Source organism: Anomaloglossus baeobatrachus, chromosome 4, assembly GCF_048569485.1.
Source record: "Anomaloglossus baeobatrachus isolate aAnoBae1 chromosome 4, aAnoBae1.hap1, whole genome shotgun sequence".
Lineage (NCBI taxonomy): Eukaryota > Metazoa > Chordata > Amphibia > Anura > Aromobatidae > Anomaloglossus > Anomaloglossus baeobatrachus.
The window spans coordinates 76,680,243-76,695,769 of record NC_134356.1 but is presented as its reverse complement, the minus strand read 5'-3'; the positions used below and the strand labels follow the sequence as shown (position 1 = coordinate 76,695,769).

Here is a 15,527-nt window from a genome sequence, read left to right as displayed (position 1 = left end):
AGTTTAATGAACTATAAGGTTCAGTTTTGGAGTATGTGGTATATGTGATTAGCACTAAATATTGATATCAGGTTAACTTTTATATATAATATATGATGGTGTAGCAGGTAGTGTTAGCCAGCATTCATACTTCCTGTGATTCAGGCATTAATCATATGGCAGGTCCGTTTAACATTCTTTTCTTTTGTGATTAATTTGACTTAGAAGCTGTTTGATTATTTTCATCAAATTTTCATGTATTTTTGTGTGCTGAAAACAAAATATAATATTTTAAAAGTCCTGGATCTCAGAATTTGCCACAAAATGCAAAATTCTCTTCAAATTTAGTAAACGTTTTTCAATTTTTGATATTTTTTTGATCTTAGGGTTTTAACCCCTTCATGACCCATGACGGATCCATCCGTCATGGATCGTGTGAGGTTAATCCCCACCCCCCACCGTGGGCAGGTCGCAACGATATATGCACATATCAGCTGTTTTCAACAGCTGACATGTGTTCCTGCATGTTACGAGTGGAATCGCATTCCACCTGCAACATTTAACCCCTTACATCTCGCTGCCAAAGTCTGGCAGCAAGATGTATATGCGCGCGGCAATTATTTTTTTCACTTACCGCCGCCCCCACCGGAAGTCACGTGCGTGATCACGTGACTTTCGGTGGTTACCATGGTAGCACAGGGTCATGTTATGACGCCTGTAGCTATCATGAGTCACTTTCGGTTTCACTCGGCTGGGAGCCGAGTGAATCAGAAAGTGAACATATCTGCTGTTTACAGCTGTGTAGCTGTGATCAGCAGATAGGGCAGAGCAATCACATTGCTGATCGCTATAGCCCCCTAGGGGGACTAGTAAAATAAAAAAAAAGCAAAAAAAGTTTTAAAAAAATAAAAAAACCCTAAAAGTTCAAATCACCCCCCTTTCACCCCATTGAAAATTAAAGGTTTAAAAAAATGAAAAAATGTACACATATTTGGTATCGCCAAGTTCAGAAATGCCCGATCTATCAAAATATAAAATCAATTAATCTGATTGGTAAACGGCGTAAAATTACATTTTTTGGTCGCCGCAAGTTTTACGCAAAATGCAATAACAGGCGATCAAAATGTAGCATGTGCACAAAAATGGTACCATTAAAAAAGTCAGCTCGAGATGCAAAAAATAAACCATCACTGAGCCATAGATCCCGAAAAATGAGAACACTACGGGTTTTGGAAAATGGCGCAAAACGTACGCCACTTTTATTGGACAAGCTTGTGAATTTTTTTAACTCCTTAGATACAAGTAAGCCTATACATGTTTGGTGTCTACAAACTCGCACTGACCTCAGGCATCACACTGACACATCAGTTTTACCATATAGTGAACATGGTGAATAAAACATCCCAAAAACTATTGTGTGATCAGACTTTTTTTGCAGTTTTTCCACACTTAAATTTTGTTTGCTGTTTTCCAGCACACTATATGGTAAAATGTATGGTTTAATTTAAAAGTACAACTTGTCCCGCCAAAATCAAGCCCTCATATGGCAAAATTGACAGAAAAATAAAAAAGTTATGGCTCTCAGAAGAAGGGGAACAAAAAACCAAAACGGAAAGCGCCCGGGGGCTGAACGAGTTAACTAAATTTAAAGTCAAAATTACTATTAATTAATTTACATCAGTGCATTAAAGATTTAATTCCTCATTCATTCCATTGCATACCCCTATCCTACTCAGCCATTTGTCCCATCCCCCATGGCACAGATATTCCAATACCCAAGGCCCCTGCTACCTTGGAAGAGATAACTAGCTCCAATGAAGGTGGAGTTATACCTGAACCAGATGATTAGTCAAGTTCTTACTTTGAAGATGATACAAGACCAAAATTGTTTTCCCAGGAGGAAATGAATGATTTGGTAAGGGACTTGAATCTTCCCAAAGATGCCGCTGAGCTACAAAAGCCACATCAAGGCTACATCAAGGCTCAAAAGCAGGAATTTATTGTTGCCAGGAGTGTCTTTTTCATGGTTCAGACATTGTGAAAAGCAGTTTGTTCCTTACTTTGCTCAGGAAGACAGGCTGGTTTATTGCATAGATGTCAAAGGTTTGATGAGTCAATTCAAAATCCAATATGATTCAGCACAATGGCATCTTTTTATAGATTCTTCAAATAGTCTAAAAGTAGTTTTACTCCACAACAGCAGCTTTTATGCTTCCATCCCTATAGGTCATTCCATACAACTCAAGGAAACCTACGAGAACTTGTATTTGTTTCTTCGTAAACTTAAATATGTAGACCATGGTTGGCAAGTGTGCAGGGATTTAAAAGTCTTGTACATGCTGCTCGGGCACCAAGCTGGCTATACCAAATACTGTTTATTTTTGTGTCGACACCAATAACATCACTGCACCAAGAAGATTTGGCAGCCAAGTGGGGCTCACAGTTGGTGAGAAAAATGTTCTCTGAGAAACTTTGGTACCTCCCTATAAAGTTCTTCTACCAGCTCTCCACATAAAATTGGGATTGATGAAGCAATTTTTAAAATCACTTTTAAGAAATGGAGAATGCTTCAAATACATAGTCACCAAGATTCCAGGCCTCTCGGAGGTAACATGGAAAAAGGTATGTTTGTTGGGCCAGACATTAGAAGGCTTATAGCTAATCAAGAGTTTATCAATACCATGATAGATCTTCAAAAAGAAGAGTGGATTGCATTTAAAGAGGTCCTAGAAAAAAATGTAGGCAATAATAAAAATCTTGTCTACAAAAAGATTGTCGGATAAATGCTGAAATGCTGAATGAACGCTGATGAGTTTGAAAGTGCGTTTGCTCCATTCACACCTTGACAATTTTCCTGAAAATTTGGGAGCTGTGAGTGAAGACAAAGGTGAACGATTCCACTAGCACATTAAAGAGATCAAAAGAATATACCAGGGAAGATGGAGCATTATAATGATGGCAGACTACTGTTGGACATCTCACAGGGAAGAAGAATCGCTTTTAGTGTGCGTTAGTGAGCTCTCAGAGTTTAAAAGAAAAATGATTTTCATGAAAAACTTGTAATAAAAATTAATTTTATACGTCTGTTTTCATTTATTTTGAGGTATTGCCTTATTTAACATAGTTTCCTATTGTCAGAAAACGTGATGTCCTATAACAAAACGGAGGTCATTTTTATGATTCAACGCACTCAAAAACATACAGATTAGGTGGAATAACCAAAACGGCTCTTGAAAACATTTTTTGAAGACCTGTGTTATTATTTATGTTAATGAAACCAACAATCTTTTATATTACTGTTGTTTACTATCCTAATGTCTTTACCATTCAGTGTCATTGCAATTTATTTTTCTCTGTATATTTTGTTATTATTATTTAACTAATGCCAAAATATTTAATTTTATGAAAAATTGTGCTACTTAAACAACTATATTCTTAATATATATAATATTATGATTATTATATTATTACAACTATATTCTTAATATATACCAAATTCTTTTCTTCTTTTGCATAAATGTTGAGCTTATTATCAATATATACTTGTCCATTGAATAATTATTTTTAAGTTTAATACATTTTTGCTGCACAATATATGGTAAAAAGTTAAGAATGTATTAAACTTAATTGACCAGTTGAAATAAATGTTGTACGGAATGCTTAAAAGGAGAAGGTATAAATATTGAGCTTAAGGATATGCAGAGTTTATTTTTTAAATCTAAAAGGAATAATGTGATCATTATTATATGATACAAAATTGTTTTGTTATGTTCAATAGGAAAACATTTGAAACAACGTTATCTTAAGGTGTAAAATAATTAATTAATGTTGGTTATATTTACAATAGTTGAAATCATTTTATAAAATCTATTAATTTGTAATTTAATTAAATGGAATTGTAAATATAAAATGTAAAAGTCATATAAAAGGATGCCTTGATAAAAAAAAAATAAAGATACAAACATACCTGACATGCAGTCTAAAAATTGAGCATTAGATGGCACTCCTCACCAACTAATAGCAGGAAGGAAAGAGGAAATGCATTTCTCCAACGTGAAATGAAAATCTTGCTGCACGGATTCCGGCCATGACAGATTTTTTTTTCCAGTTCCTTAAATCTTCTATCAGCGTGAGTGCCTTTATTACTGGAGAAATCATCATCTTTACTATTTAAGAAATGCTGAATCAGAGACTGGATTATCAAACAAGGAGCAGGTTTGTCCAATTCTTTTTGTTACAAATATCGTGGGATGTGGTCCTGAGTCAGCTGCATTATATCATCCCCGAGGAATCCAAGCATGGCACCTTTGTTGGGAGAACTGCTCAGGATCTTGGACTGGATATAGGTGAGATTAATTCCAGAATGTTACATATTGTCTCTAGAGATGAGAAGGAATATTTCCAGGTTAATCTGCAGAATGGAATCTTGTTTGTTAAAGAGACAATAGACAGAGAAGTGCTGTGTTCAGATACACCCTTCTGTATAATTCCTCTGCAGGTTATTGTAGATAAGCCTGTGCAGATGTATCGTGTAGATGTAGAAATAGAGGATATCAATGACAATAGTCCTGTATTCTCCTCTAGTATAAATAATTTTGTTATATCAGAAGGCAGACCTGCAGGATCACGTTTCAGAATTAAAGGAGCTGAAGATCCAGATCTTGGAACAAATTCAATTACAAATTATGATCTCAGTGCAAGTGATTATTTTGCTTTGGATTTTCAAAAATATTTGAATCAAATCAGATCATTGGAGCTTGTGCTGAAAAAGCCTTTAGACAGAGAGATGCAGTCTGTGCACAATCTGATACTTACAGCTTATGATGGAGGAAAACCAAGGCTGAGTGGTACAACACAGATTGTCATCACTGTGGAAGACTTTAATGATAATGCTCCTGTGTTTGATCAACCATTTTACCAATGCAGTGTTAATGAAGATGCTCTTAAAGGGATTCTGGTGTTCAAGCTAAACGCTACAGATTTGGATGAGGGCAGAAATGGAGAAATACTTTATGAATTTAGCAATTTGGTGTCCAGGGAAGCAAGCACTATTTTTAGCCTGAACCAGAACACAGGGGAAATTACAGTAAATGGAGAGTTGGACTTTGAAACAAAACATATGTATGAAATTCAGGTTGATGCTATTGATAATGGAGATCTTAAACTTGTTGGACACTGTAAAGTTCTAGTGACTGTCATTGATATCAATGACAACCCTCCTGAGATGACAGTGACATCATTATCAGTTCCTGTTCCTGAAAATTCCCCTCAGGACACAACAGTTGCCATCATCAGTGTCCATGATAAAGATTCAGGATCAAATGGAAAAGTCCATTGCTTCGTTTCTGAGCCTTCACCATTTAAGGTAAATCCAGCTTTCACCGGTGATTTTTCCTTGATCGTAAATGGACCTTTGGATCGAGAAGTGAAAGATGAATATGAAGTTACAATAATTGCAAGAGATGAAGGTTCTCCATCCCTGTCTACCTCCAAAACTCTTAAAATTGATATAAGTGATGCCAATGACAATGCTCCAAGATTTGTCCAGTCAGTAGACACAATATTGATAAAAGAGAACAATCCTCCCGGGTCTCATATATATACAGCATCAGCCTCTGACCCAGATATTGGTCAGAATTCATTCATTACTTACTCAATTAGGGAACGCACAATTGAGGGAATTCCTATTTCTTCCTACATTTCCATTAATCCAGAGAATGGGAAGGTCTTTGCTTTAGTATCATTTGACCATGAACAGATTACATATTTCCAGTGTCATATAAAAGCCACTGATGCTGGTCTACAAGCCCTCAGTTCTAACCTTACCCTAAATATATTTATTGAGGACATTAATGATAATGCTCCCACATTCACCCCACTTCATTCTGCATTAACAATCAAAGCTTCAAAGTCAGCAGAACCTGGACACCTGATAACTAAAGTGAAGGCCGTAGATCTGGATTCTGGATACAATGCTTTGACATTTTACAAGTTAAAGGATCTTGGAGGATCTGGAAAATCTCTATTTATAATTGCACATCAAACTGGAGAAATCACTTTGAAACGGTCCTTTACAGATTCTGATAATGATGAGTACAGATTGTATGTAGTAGCTCAGGATCATGGTGAACCGGTCATGATGTCAGAGACACAAATTGTCATATCGGTGGTCGAGTCCGGAGAAGAATTAAAGTTTGATAATCAAGAGACCAAGGGGAATATTGATGAATTTTCTGATGCCAATATTTACTTGGTTGTTGCAATTTGCATAATATCAAGTATTTTTCTTATTACTCTGATTGTATTTACTGTGTTAAAATGGCAAAAATACCGAGATGAGGTCAATGAACTAAAAGAAAATTACAGAATCTGCTCCAACACTGGAGGGAGCTGGATGTATTCCCAACACACTCAGTATAACATAAGTTCCAATTCATTTCGACCTAAAAGTGACTTAATTGTCTTCACGCCAAATAACTATCAGACACCGGGGAGTGAAGATCAAGTCAATCCACAAGGCTTAATGAGAAATTCATTCTATCAGGTAAGACTAAAAAAACTAAAAATAAAGTTTTCTGATTCCTGATATATGAAGACATTAAATATATTTGAATATGTGTGAGTAATAATGTCTAAAGACAAATAATTAAGTAAAATCAATATCCTTTAATGATATCTAAAAGAAATAAGAACTGTTATTAGCAAAGTCATGTAAAATAATGGGAATCCCAGAAGATCAGAAGACAACAGCAAAATCCATTCAATATCCAAAATGTGCTTTATTTAATCCAAGAAGTGAATTAAAAAGCGGGAAGTGACCCAGGTGCAGGCCCCAGGGGACGATGGCTGTTTTGCACCTTCTAATGCTTCCAGTGGGCCCATGGAAGCACTAGAAGGTGCGAAATGGCTGTCATCCCCTGGGGGCCTGCAGCTGGCTCTCTTCACGCTTTTTAATGCACTTTTTGGATTAAATAAAGCACCTTTTGGATATCGAATGGATTGTGCAATTGTCTTATGATCTTCTGGGATTCATATTGGAACTCTTTTCCTTTTTAAACGTGCACCCATGACCAGTGTGCTATTGGATAAAGACCCTTGCATCACCTACTCCTTCCCTACCCCATTTCAAGATACAATGCGGTGATGCAGAATCGCGTCTGTTTTTGTATACTACATGTAAAATAATAGGTTTATCCAGATAGAAAATACTGTACAAATAGTGTAATTACTGTCATATTAGTTACTTTTCAAATTTTTAATGTCTTTTGCTGAGATGTACAAGCAGCTCAATCTTTTAGGAAATTAATTAAATTATGCACCTTTTGTTTGTACCTTGCTTGTGTTTTTCACAACTTTAACACGTGATTTTCTAACAGTGTATCACTCTCTGTAATACTGTAGTACTCACCTGTCTTTTATTGCCTATGATCTGAAATCTACCCCTGACCACTTATCAATATATTGATTGTGTTTAACATGATGAGCAGCAGATTGTGCAGTTTCAACAATAGTAATATCTTTGTGAGAAGTAACGAATCATCTGAACATCTAATCTCCCTCATTTATCGCAACTGTCTAAAACCACGCGTGTTTTGCATAGACATGTAAAATGTGCATATTGCCCTCTGTGGGCTGTGATTTTGGCACATGTGTGTTCTCTGAGTGTTATCCATGATAACACACGGAGAATAGAAACTTTCTGCTCACCTGTCCCTTGCTTTGCTGTCCGTGATACTGATCTACGGTCTCCGGCCCTGCCGACTCCCTACTGCTGCTGCTTCCAGTCCTTTGTGTTGTGCATATGTGATGAGCATAATGAGCAGGGTTCGGAAGCAAGTGACAGCAGCAGCAGAGACAGCAGTGCTGGAGAAGGTGAGTATAGAAATTCATTTTATTTCACAGACACATGTGTTTTCTCTGGTACATGTCACACAGAACCCATGCGTACGGTTTATGTAACAAATGTGCTGCCAGAGAAAAACGGACATGTCTATGTGTGGAGTACATGGACACATGTATGCTCAACACGGATACATGGTCCATGGCAAAACATGCACATGTGCGCAAACCCATTGATTTCAAAGGGTCTATGTGTGCCCGTGTCTCCGGTATGTGTGAAAACGGACATCAGACAGGGATGTCTGAAGGAGGCCTAAGAGACAACCTGTTTTTGTAGACCATAGCAATCAATCAGAATTTAGTTCACCTTCAATTTATTAAACCGCTGTAATAAAATGAAAACTATAATGAATTTCTATAAACACAGAGACAATTTTCTATATAGTTTAAAAGCAATTTGTTTAGCTAATATCACCAAATCATTTGAATACTTCATGAACATTTGCAAAATGTCAAAATAGATTCATGGAAAAAGCAAACAAAATCTTGAAATTTTGTGAGTGTTTTTCTCACTAGCAACAGTTTTTATTTACAGGCCATGTCTGATAATTGTATCATAAGGTTTGTTTTTCACAAAATCTTCTTGTATTGAATAAATATTGAAAAGGGGCTTTTTATAAGGTTTTCTTTCTTTTTATTTTTTGGACAGTCAAAAATATAATGTAAGCTTGTTGAGATCTGATGGAGACAATATTGGCATGTAGTATAAGTTGTTTCTTTTTATGATTCTGAAAATTCTAAAATTTTGAATAGCTGGCATTTACTACCTTCTTAATGCTGCTTTACACGTAATGACATCGCTAACGAGATATCGCTGGGGTCACGTAATTTGTGATGCACATCCAGCCTTGTTAGCGACATTGTTGCATGTGACACCTACGAGCGACTGCTAACGATCAAAAATACTCACCTAATTGTTGATCGTTGACATGTCATTCCTTTCCCAAATGTCGTTGCTTATTTTGGACGCAGGTTGTTCATCGTTCCTGAGGCAGCACACATCGCTACATGTGACACCCCAGGAACGATGAACAACAGCGTTTCTGCGTCCTCCAGCAATGAGGTGGGCGTGTCGTTAATGCGGCTGGTCTCCGCCCCTCCGCTTCTATTGGTGGCTCGCTGTGTGACGTCGCTGTGATGATGCACGAACCTCCCCCTTAAAAAAGAGGTTGTTCGCCACCCACAGCAACGTCGCTAGGAAGGTAAGTATGTGTGACGCGTACTGGCGATATTGTGCGCCACGGGCAGCGATTTACCCATGACGCACAAATGATGGGGGCGGGTGCTTTTGCTAGCAACATCGCTAGCGATGTCGCTGCATGTAAAGCAGCCTTTAAGCTAAGGTATACACTTACAGAAATAGATAGAACTAGATAGAACTAAGGGTATAACTAACCAATGTAATCAATCAAATACCCAACTAAAAGATAACTATTTTAAATATATATGAACAACTGCCTGTATACATGGCTAATAAAAATTACAGCATACTACCAGAACCTCCAACCACAATGTCCATGTTGCACAACAATGATATCTAATAAACTGGGCAACAGGAGAGGGATGGGGGGTGTTTTTGTGTGTCCAAATATTCCCACCCATTACAGAAACCCCTACATCAATGGTGGTGTCATAACTTAATCACACCTGCTCTATAAACCTCACACAAAAATATAGGACATGAAAAATATACACACGGTTAATTTTATATAATCACTGGAGCCCCAGTGCCAATAGAAATTGTCCATCACCATCAGAGGCTGCAGTGATCATGCAGCACAAAGACATCCTAAAGAGGAAGATATTCATAGATCTCCCATAAGATACGCTCCAGAAAGGAAGATATTCAGAGATGTACAGTAAAAACCATTCAACACATTTCCCCCATATGTATATTATGAGTTCATCAATTCTTTCATAGTTATTCACATTACACTCAAATACTAGACTGTGCCACCATGGCCCCTTCATATTAATCCCGTCATTCATTCAGGGGCCAAATGGTAATAGGGCCTTCACAAATGATTGGAGAGGGTTTTCAGCAGCACTCCATAGTTGGAGCTCTTTTTGTTGTCAATTGACACCCGACAAAAATACCCAACCTCACAAACGTCATAAGAAAAATGCAAAATTTATCTCCAATCCAAAGAATTATGATCACACCATGAGAAATTGCAGGGTCTAATCCCCTAGAAATAGATGCATGAATATGATATCTCAATAGGTGTTAAAAAAATATTTTAGCCACATGATGGCGGAAACAGAGCCCAAGGCACTAATGCTTAAATGGTGCCAATCCCACCCCATCACATTGTGTGCTCACATGTCCAGGGGCGAAGGGTAACGGTGCATCAACTCTGCAAAAGACAAGTTAGATTTTCAGTAATTTAGAGAAATCACTCTCATGTATGGAATCTTCTTTATTTCTTAAAACTTTTATAAATACAGTGTGCTACGGTTTATAAAGCTTTTGCATAATGACGACTTCAAACTTTCAGACCCTTACATCTTTTCAACAAATGAAGAAAGTTGATGAGGATTGAGTTAGACAATGGCTTTTATGTCTAACTCTTTCTGGTTATTACTCAGATTTTCAAAGTTGAAGATTGTGGATGTTCTAAGGAGAATAGAATATTCACTAGCCTTTCAAGTAATTTATAGAAATTTGAAATTAGAGGAAGAAAAACTTCTAATTGTCTAATGCATAATGTGCTCTATGTAATATTCTGACAGACATTTAATGAGTTTTCTGATATTTTTCACAATTCTCCCTAAGATAGAGAATATTTTAAAATAAGCTACACTTATCTCTCAAGTGCCTAAAACACAACTCAGTTACTTCTTGTAGATGTTGGGTTTTAGGGAGTTCAACCTATAGATCCAATAAGATTATGCTTGATCTATTGGATCTATAAGTTGAACACTCAAAAACCTATGGTCTAAATGAAGTAACTGAGTTGTTTTATTATTTGCATGGCCTTCCAATCACTTTAAAATGTCATATGAAATGAAAAATCTCATTGCTATCTAACAGTTAATTGTTGAATGACATAAAAAAACCACTCAGATGTCTAATTTTTTAAAATTCTTTATAAAATGTTATTATATTTGTATTAGTTGTTAATGTAATAAATAAATGTACATTATCACTTTTAAATTCAATTTTGCTATATAAATTAATTAGTCTTACATTCTCCATTACGCTCCTTCTTGATTGTTCTCACACACATTTCTGACACACATTAGCCTCACTATGGATCTTCTTCACCCTATTAGCAATACAATTTATTCAAAGTAATTAATAATCTATTAGTCTACTATAAGACCAATTTTCTGCAAAATTATTTGTTAGAGAGATATATTTGTATACAGCGATATTTCTCTAATTGTTTATTCTAAGGGACATAGCGGTATACAGTACATTCTTGAACACTACTAAGGTATATTGAATCTAGCAACACTTTCTTGCACTTCACTGGCACTTTATTTCTATATGCTATTTTTTGCTTCATACCTTATTACCATATATATATAGCTATATATATATATTACCATATATATATATAGCGATATAAAAGCACTTTGCACTTTATTTATCATTTATTCTTTATGCTATATATTAATGGAAGTTTACATGTTTTGGTCAATACACTGAATATTTATATTTTCTGTTTCACCGTTGCTGCATTACTATGGGTTTTTTGATCATGTCCTTTTATATATATCTCTTTGAACATGTATTACATGTATTTTTAAAAAACTTTTGAATAAAAATTAATATTTTTAAAGAAAAGACACCAATCCCTTTTTATGAACCGCTTTCTGTTTTTTAAAGGTATTTTTTGATTAATATAATTATTTAAGGTGGAATTATATGTAATATTTTGATTAATCAATTGTTTATTCTAGTAATAATGGTCAGTTTTGTTCCATACTGTTGTTATTATATTTATATATTAAATATGTCCAATTACAATTTTGTCTTTTCTTCTTTCATTACTTCTACCCAGCTATCGTTATATGTCATCTCATCCCTAACGCACACTCTTTTGTACTTTCACTGCATGCACGTCATTTGCCTTTCAGAGCATGCGCTCTTTTTTTCTCACGTTTCTACCCTAGAGTCACCTTTGTAGATATGCACTTTCAGTTTTTTTCCCACACTTGTGTACTGAAGTAACCTTTCAGCGCAAGCGCTCTGAATTTCCCTTGCCTTTTCACAGTCTCTTCAACGCACAGCCTACTCAGTTAATTTATCGGCTTTCACTAATTGACAAGCAATATAATCTTTACTTATGTTTCCTACAACACAATCTTTCTATATGACTAGATTCATCACGGGTGGCACGGTGGCTCAGTGGTTAGCACTGCTGTCTTGTAGCGCTGGGGTCCCACATTCAAATCCCACCCAGGACAACATTTGCAGGGAGTTTGTATGTTCTCCCTGTGTTTGCGTGTGTTTCCTCCTGGTACTCTGGTTCCCTCCAGCACTCCAAAGAAATACTGATAGGGAATTTAGATTGTGAGCCCCAATGGGGACAGTGTTGCCCAATGTATGTAAAGCGCTGTGGAATTACTGGCGCTATGTAAGTGAACAAATATTATTATTAATATTGTCCTTACGGCACTTGACATTAATGCTGACTTTCTTCATCTTTTAACTTTTTTAGACATAAGTTCGAGTCATAAGTTGATTTTTGTAACATTCCCTCTCACCCCCATTATAAATACTTTCTTCATAGGGCCCAGTCATGTTAATTTTATCTATTGTTTCCCTTTGTTGTGTTTGACCAATAGAATGGTGATAGAAGACTGGCTAAAGTAGAAACCCATCTAATTGAAAATATATATTCATTGTCACTAACAATTGTAGTTTATCATCCCATTGCAACAATGGAATGTACAGATGTAGCCATGATTAAAAGAATGTAGATAATACAATACTGGCATACTGTATCATAGTACAGAAAAGTGTAATCTGATACCTGACCTGAGATCAGTAAATGGCCTCATGTGACTAATATTAGATCCCAACTAAAAATATTTTAAAACTATTTGAGCACATAAGTCTCCAAGGCTTGATGATTTCTTCAGGTTTTCATTGAAAATCCAGATTCATTGCTGCAAAACCATTATATTTACCATATATGGACTTCTTATAATGCATTGAAGTCTTGCCAAAAATCTATTATCTGACAGTTTTAGGCCATTAACCCTAGAACGCGCAACCATAGAAATCTACAATAGAAAACATGTAACCTAGCAGGCCTGTGAGGCCCCAGGTATGAGTTTTAGGATTAACAGCGTTTTAAGTGTAAATTCATCATATTGATAGTTTATTTTAAGAACTGATAACGTCACACTCAACTACTATCGTTTATGAAACAAATGTACATGATTTTTTAACTAGTCAGGAGAAATATGAGCCTATGGCTGCCATTGAATGAAGAGTAGTTAAAATTTTCTAAATTATTTGCTACAGAATATAATGTTGTATGTAATTATTGTATTTTTTTTCCTGGGTAAAAACAATGGGAAATAATAAGTAATAATAACTGACTAACTTTCATGGTGAGTTGATGATCAAAGGTGTATACCCACGCAATTTCTCATAAAACCGATATTATTTTTCTTTTTGTAAATAAATAATTCAAAAATTAATGTTTTATTTAAAAGTAGAAAACACTTAACTCTGCAGTATATTATTGTAATATCTCATAAATACTGTGTTATTGGCCAAATAATTATTTTAATAGCAAATACAGCAAATTAAATAAATATTGAACACATCACAAATTTTCTAAGTAAATATATTTCTAAAGGTGCTATTGACATGAATTTCTCAGAACTATGCAATCAACAAAACATTGAAATCAAACCATAGATGTTCACAAAATAAGTTATGTGTAATAATAAGACATGAAAAAGGGAAAAAGTATTGAACACGATTATTGAAATGTATTTAATACTTCATACACAAGTATTTTTTGATGATGACAGCTTCATGATGCCTCCTGTATGGAAAAACTAGTTGCATGCATTGCTCAGGTGTGGATTTGGCCTATTTTTCCATTCAAATACTCTTTAAATCCTGAAGTTTCAATGGGTTTCTTCTATGAACTCTGAGCTTTAGTTTTTCAATACATGTTTCAATTAGATTCAGGTCAGATAATTGGCTGGGCCATTCTAGCAGCTTTATTTTCTTATTATAAATCCAGATTCCTTGGCTAAGTGTTTAGAATCATTATCTTGCTGAAATATCCACCATTGTTTCTTCTTCATCATCCTTTTGGATGGCAACTTATTTTTATTAATAATGTCTCTTTACAATTGTCCATTCATACTTCCTTTAATTATTTGAAGTTTTCCAGTACTGTATGTTGAAAAACAGCCCCACCCCATGATGGTTTCACCTTCAAACTTCACTTTTGGGGATGATTAGCAATGCCTTTTGGGCTCCAAACATAGTGTGTATTATAGCATCCAAAGAGTTAAATTTTTCTCTCATATGACCAGACCAGACCATATTCTCCGAGTATTTTACAAGCTTGTCTAACTGTTGTTGTGAAAGCTTTAAACACACTTGAACTTTTTTTTCTTTAGCAATGAAGTCTTGTGTGGTGGGCATACAGACATGCCATGGAGGTTGAATGCATTACTTACTGTTTTTTTTAAACAATTTTACTGACTTATTCCAGATTTTTCTGTAGATTTCCACAGGTGGTCCTTGGCTCTTGGACAACTCTTCTGATAATTCTTTTCACTCTTCTGTCTGAAATCTAGCACTTGGTTATGGTCAGTTTATGGTGAAATTATGTTCTTATCATTTCTGGATTATGATCACATCTCATTGGAACTTTCAGTAGTTTAAAAATCCTTCTGTAACCAATGCCAGCAGTATGTTTTGCAACAATAAGGTTACAAAAGGTCTTGAGACAGCTCACTGGTTTCACCAATCATGAGGTGTTTCTTGTGTGGCACCTTGGTAATGAGACATCTTTATATAAGCTATCAGTTGAACCAGCTGATGTTATTTTTCACTAATTGGCAAGATTGATTTCTAATTACTGATTAATTTCAATTGGTGTCATGCCTTTCCATGACTTTTTGCACCTCTTTCTTCATGTGTTCAATACTTTTTCCATGTGCCATTTTTCATTATTACACATAATTTAATTCATGGGCTGCTATGGTTTGATTTCTTTAGCTGTGTCATTTGAATGTTTGTTACTGACAGCTGGTCAGAAATTCATGTCACTAGCACCTTAAAAAATATAGCTGCATAGAGTATTGCTGATATTTTCAATACATATCACACCCACTGTATAAGGCTATAAATTGAAACTATGTAAGCAGTTTTATTTGGGTCTACAGTTTGGTTTTTAACCCCTTAACGACCGCGTGCCATAAAATTACCTCCTTGCGGTCATAACGTTACTGCCTGCGGTCTGCCGGCAGCATCATGTTGCGATCGGCACACATCTCAGCTGATTTTCACAGCTGAGATGTGTTCCTGCTAGGCATGAGCAGAATCGTTATCTGCTCGTGCCGTTTAACCCCTTATATGGCGCTGTCAATATGTGACAGCGCAATTATAAGCGCGATCGCGGTAAAGTTTTACTTACCGCCCGATACCGGAAGTCACGTGA

At 35.7% G+C, this 15,527-nt stretch overlaps 1 protein-coding gene across 10 annotated transcripts in view; it reads left to right on the top strand.

Annotated features, from left to right (window-relative positions):
* The window catches only part of LOC142303212 (protocadherin alpha-C2-like), a 465,288-nt gene that overhangs the window by 160,395 nt on the left and 289,366 nt on the right, over nucleotides 1-15,527 (top strand). Inside the window, exon 1 of one of the 10 annotated variants that reach the window (XM_075344417.1) lies at nucleotides 4,036-6,523. The exons of the other annotated variants lie outside the window; for them this stretch is intronic. Coding sequence (XP_075200532.1) covers nucleotides 4,157-6,523 — 2,367 coding nt within the window. The 5' untranslated portion in view covers nucleotides 4,036-4,156. Of the gene's footprint in view, nucleotides 1-4,035; nucleotides 6,524-15,527 lie in introns of those variants that run through there. 10 annotated transcript variants of the gene reach the window in all.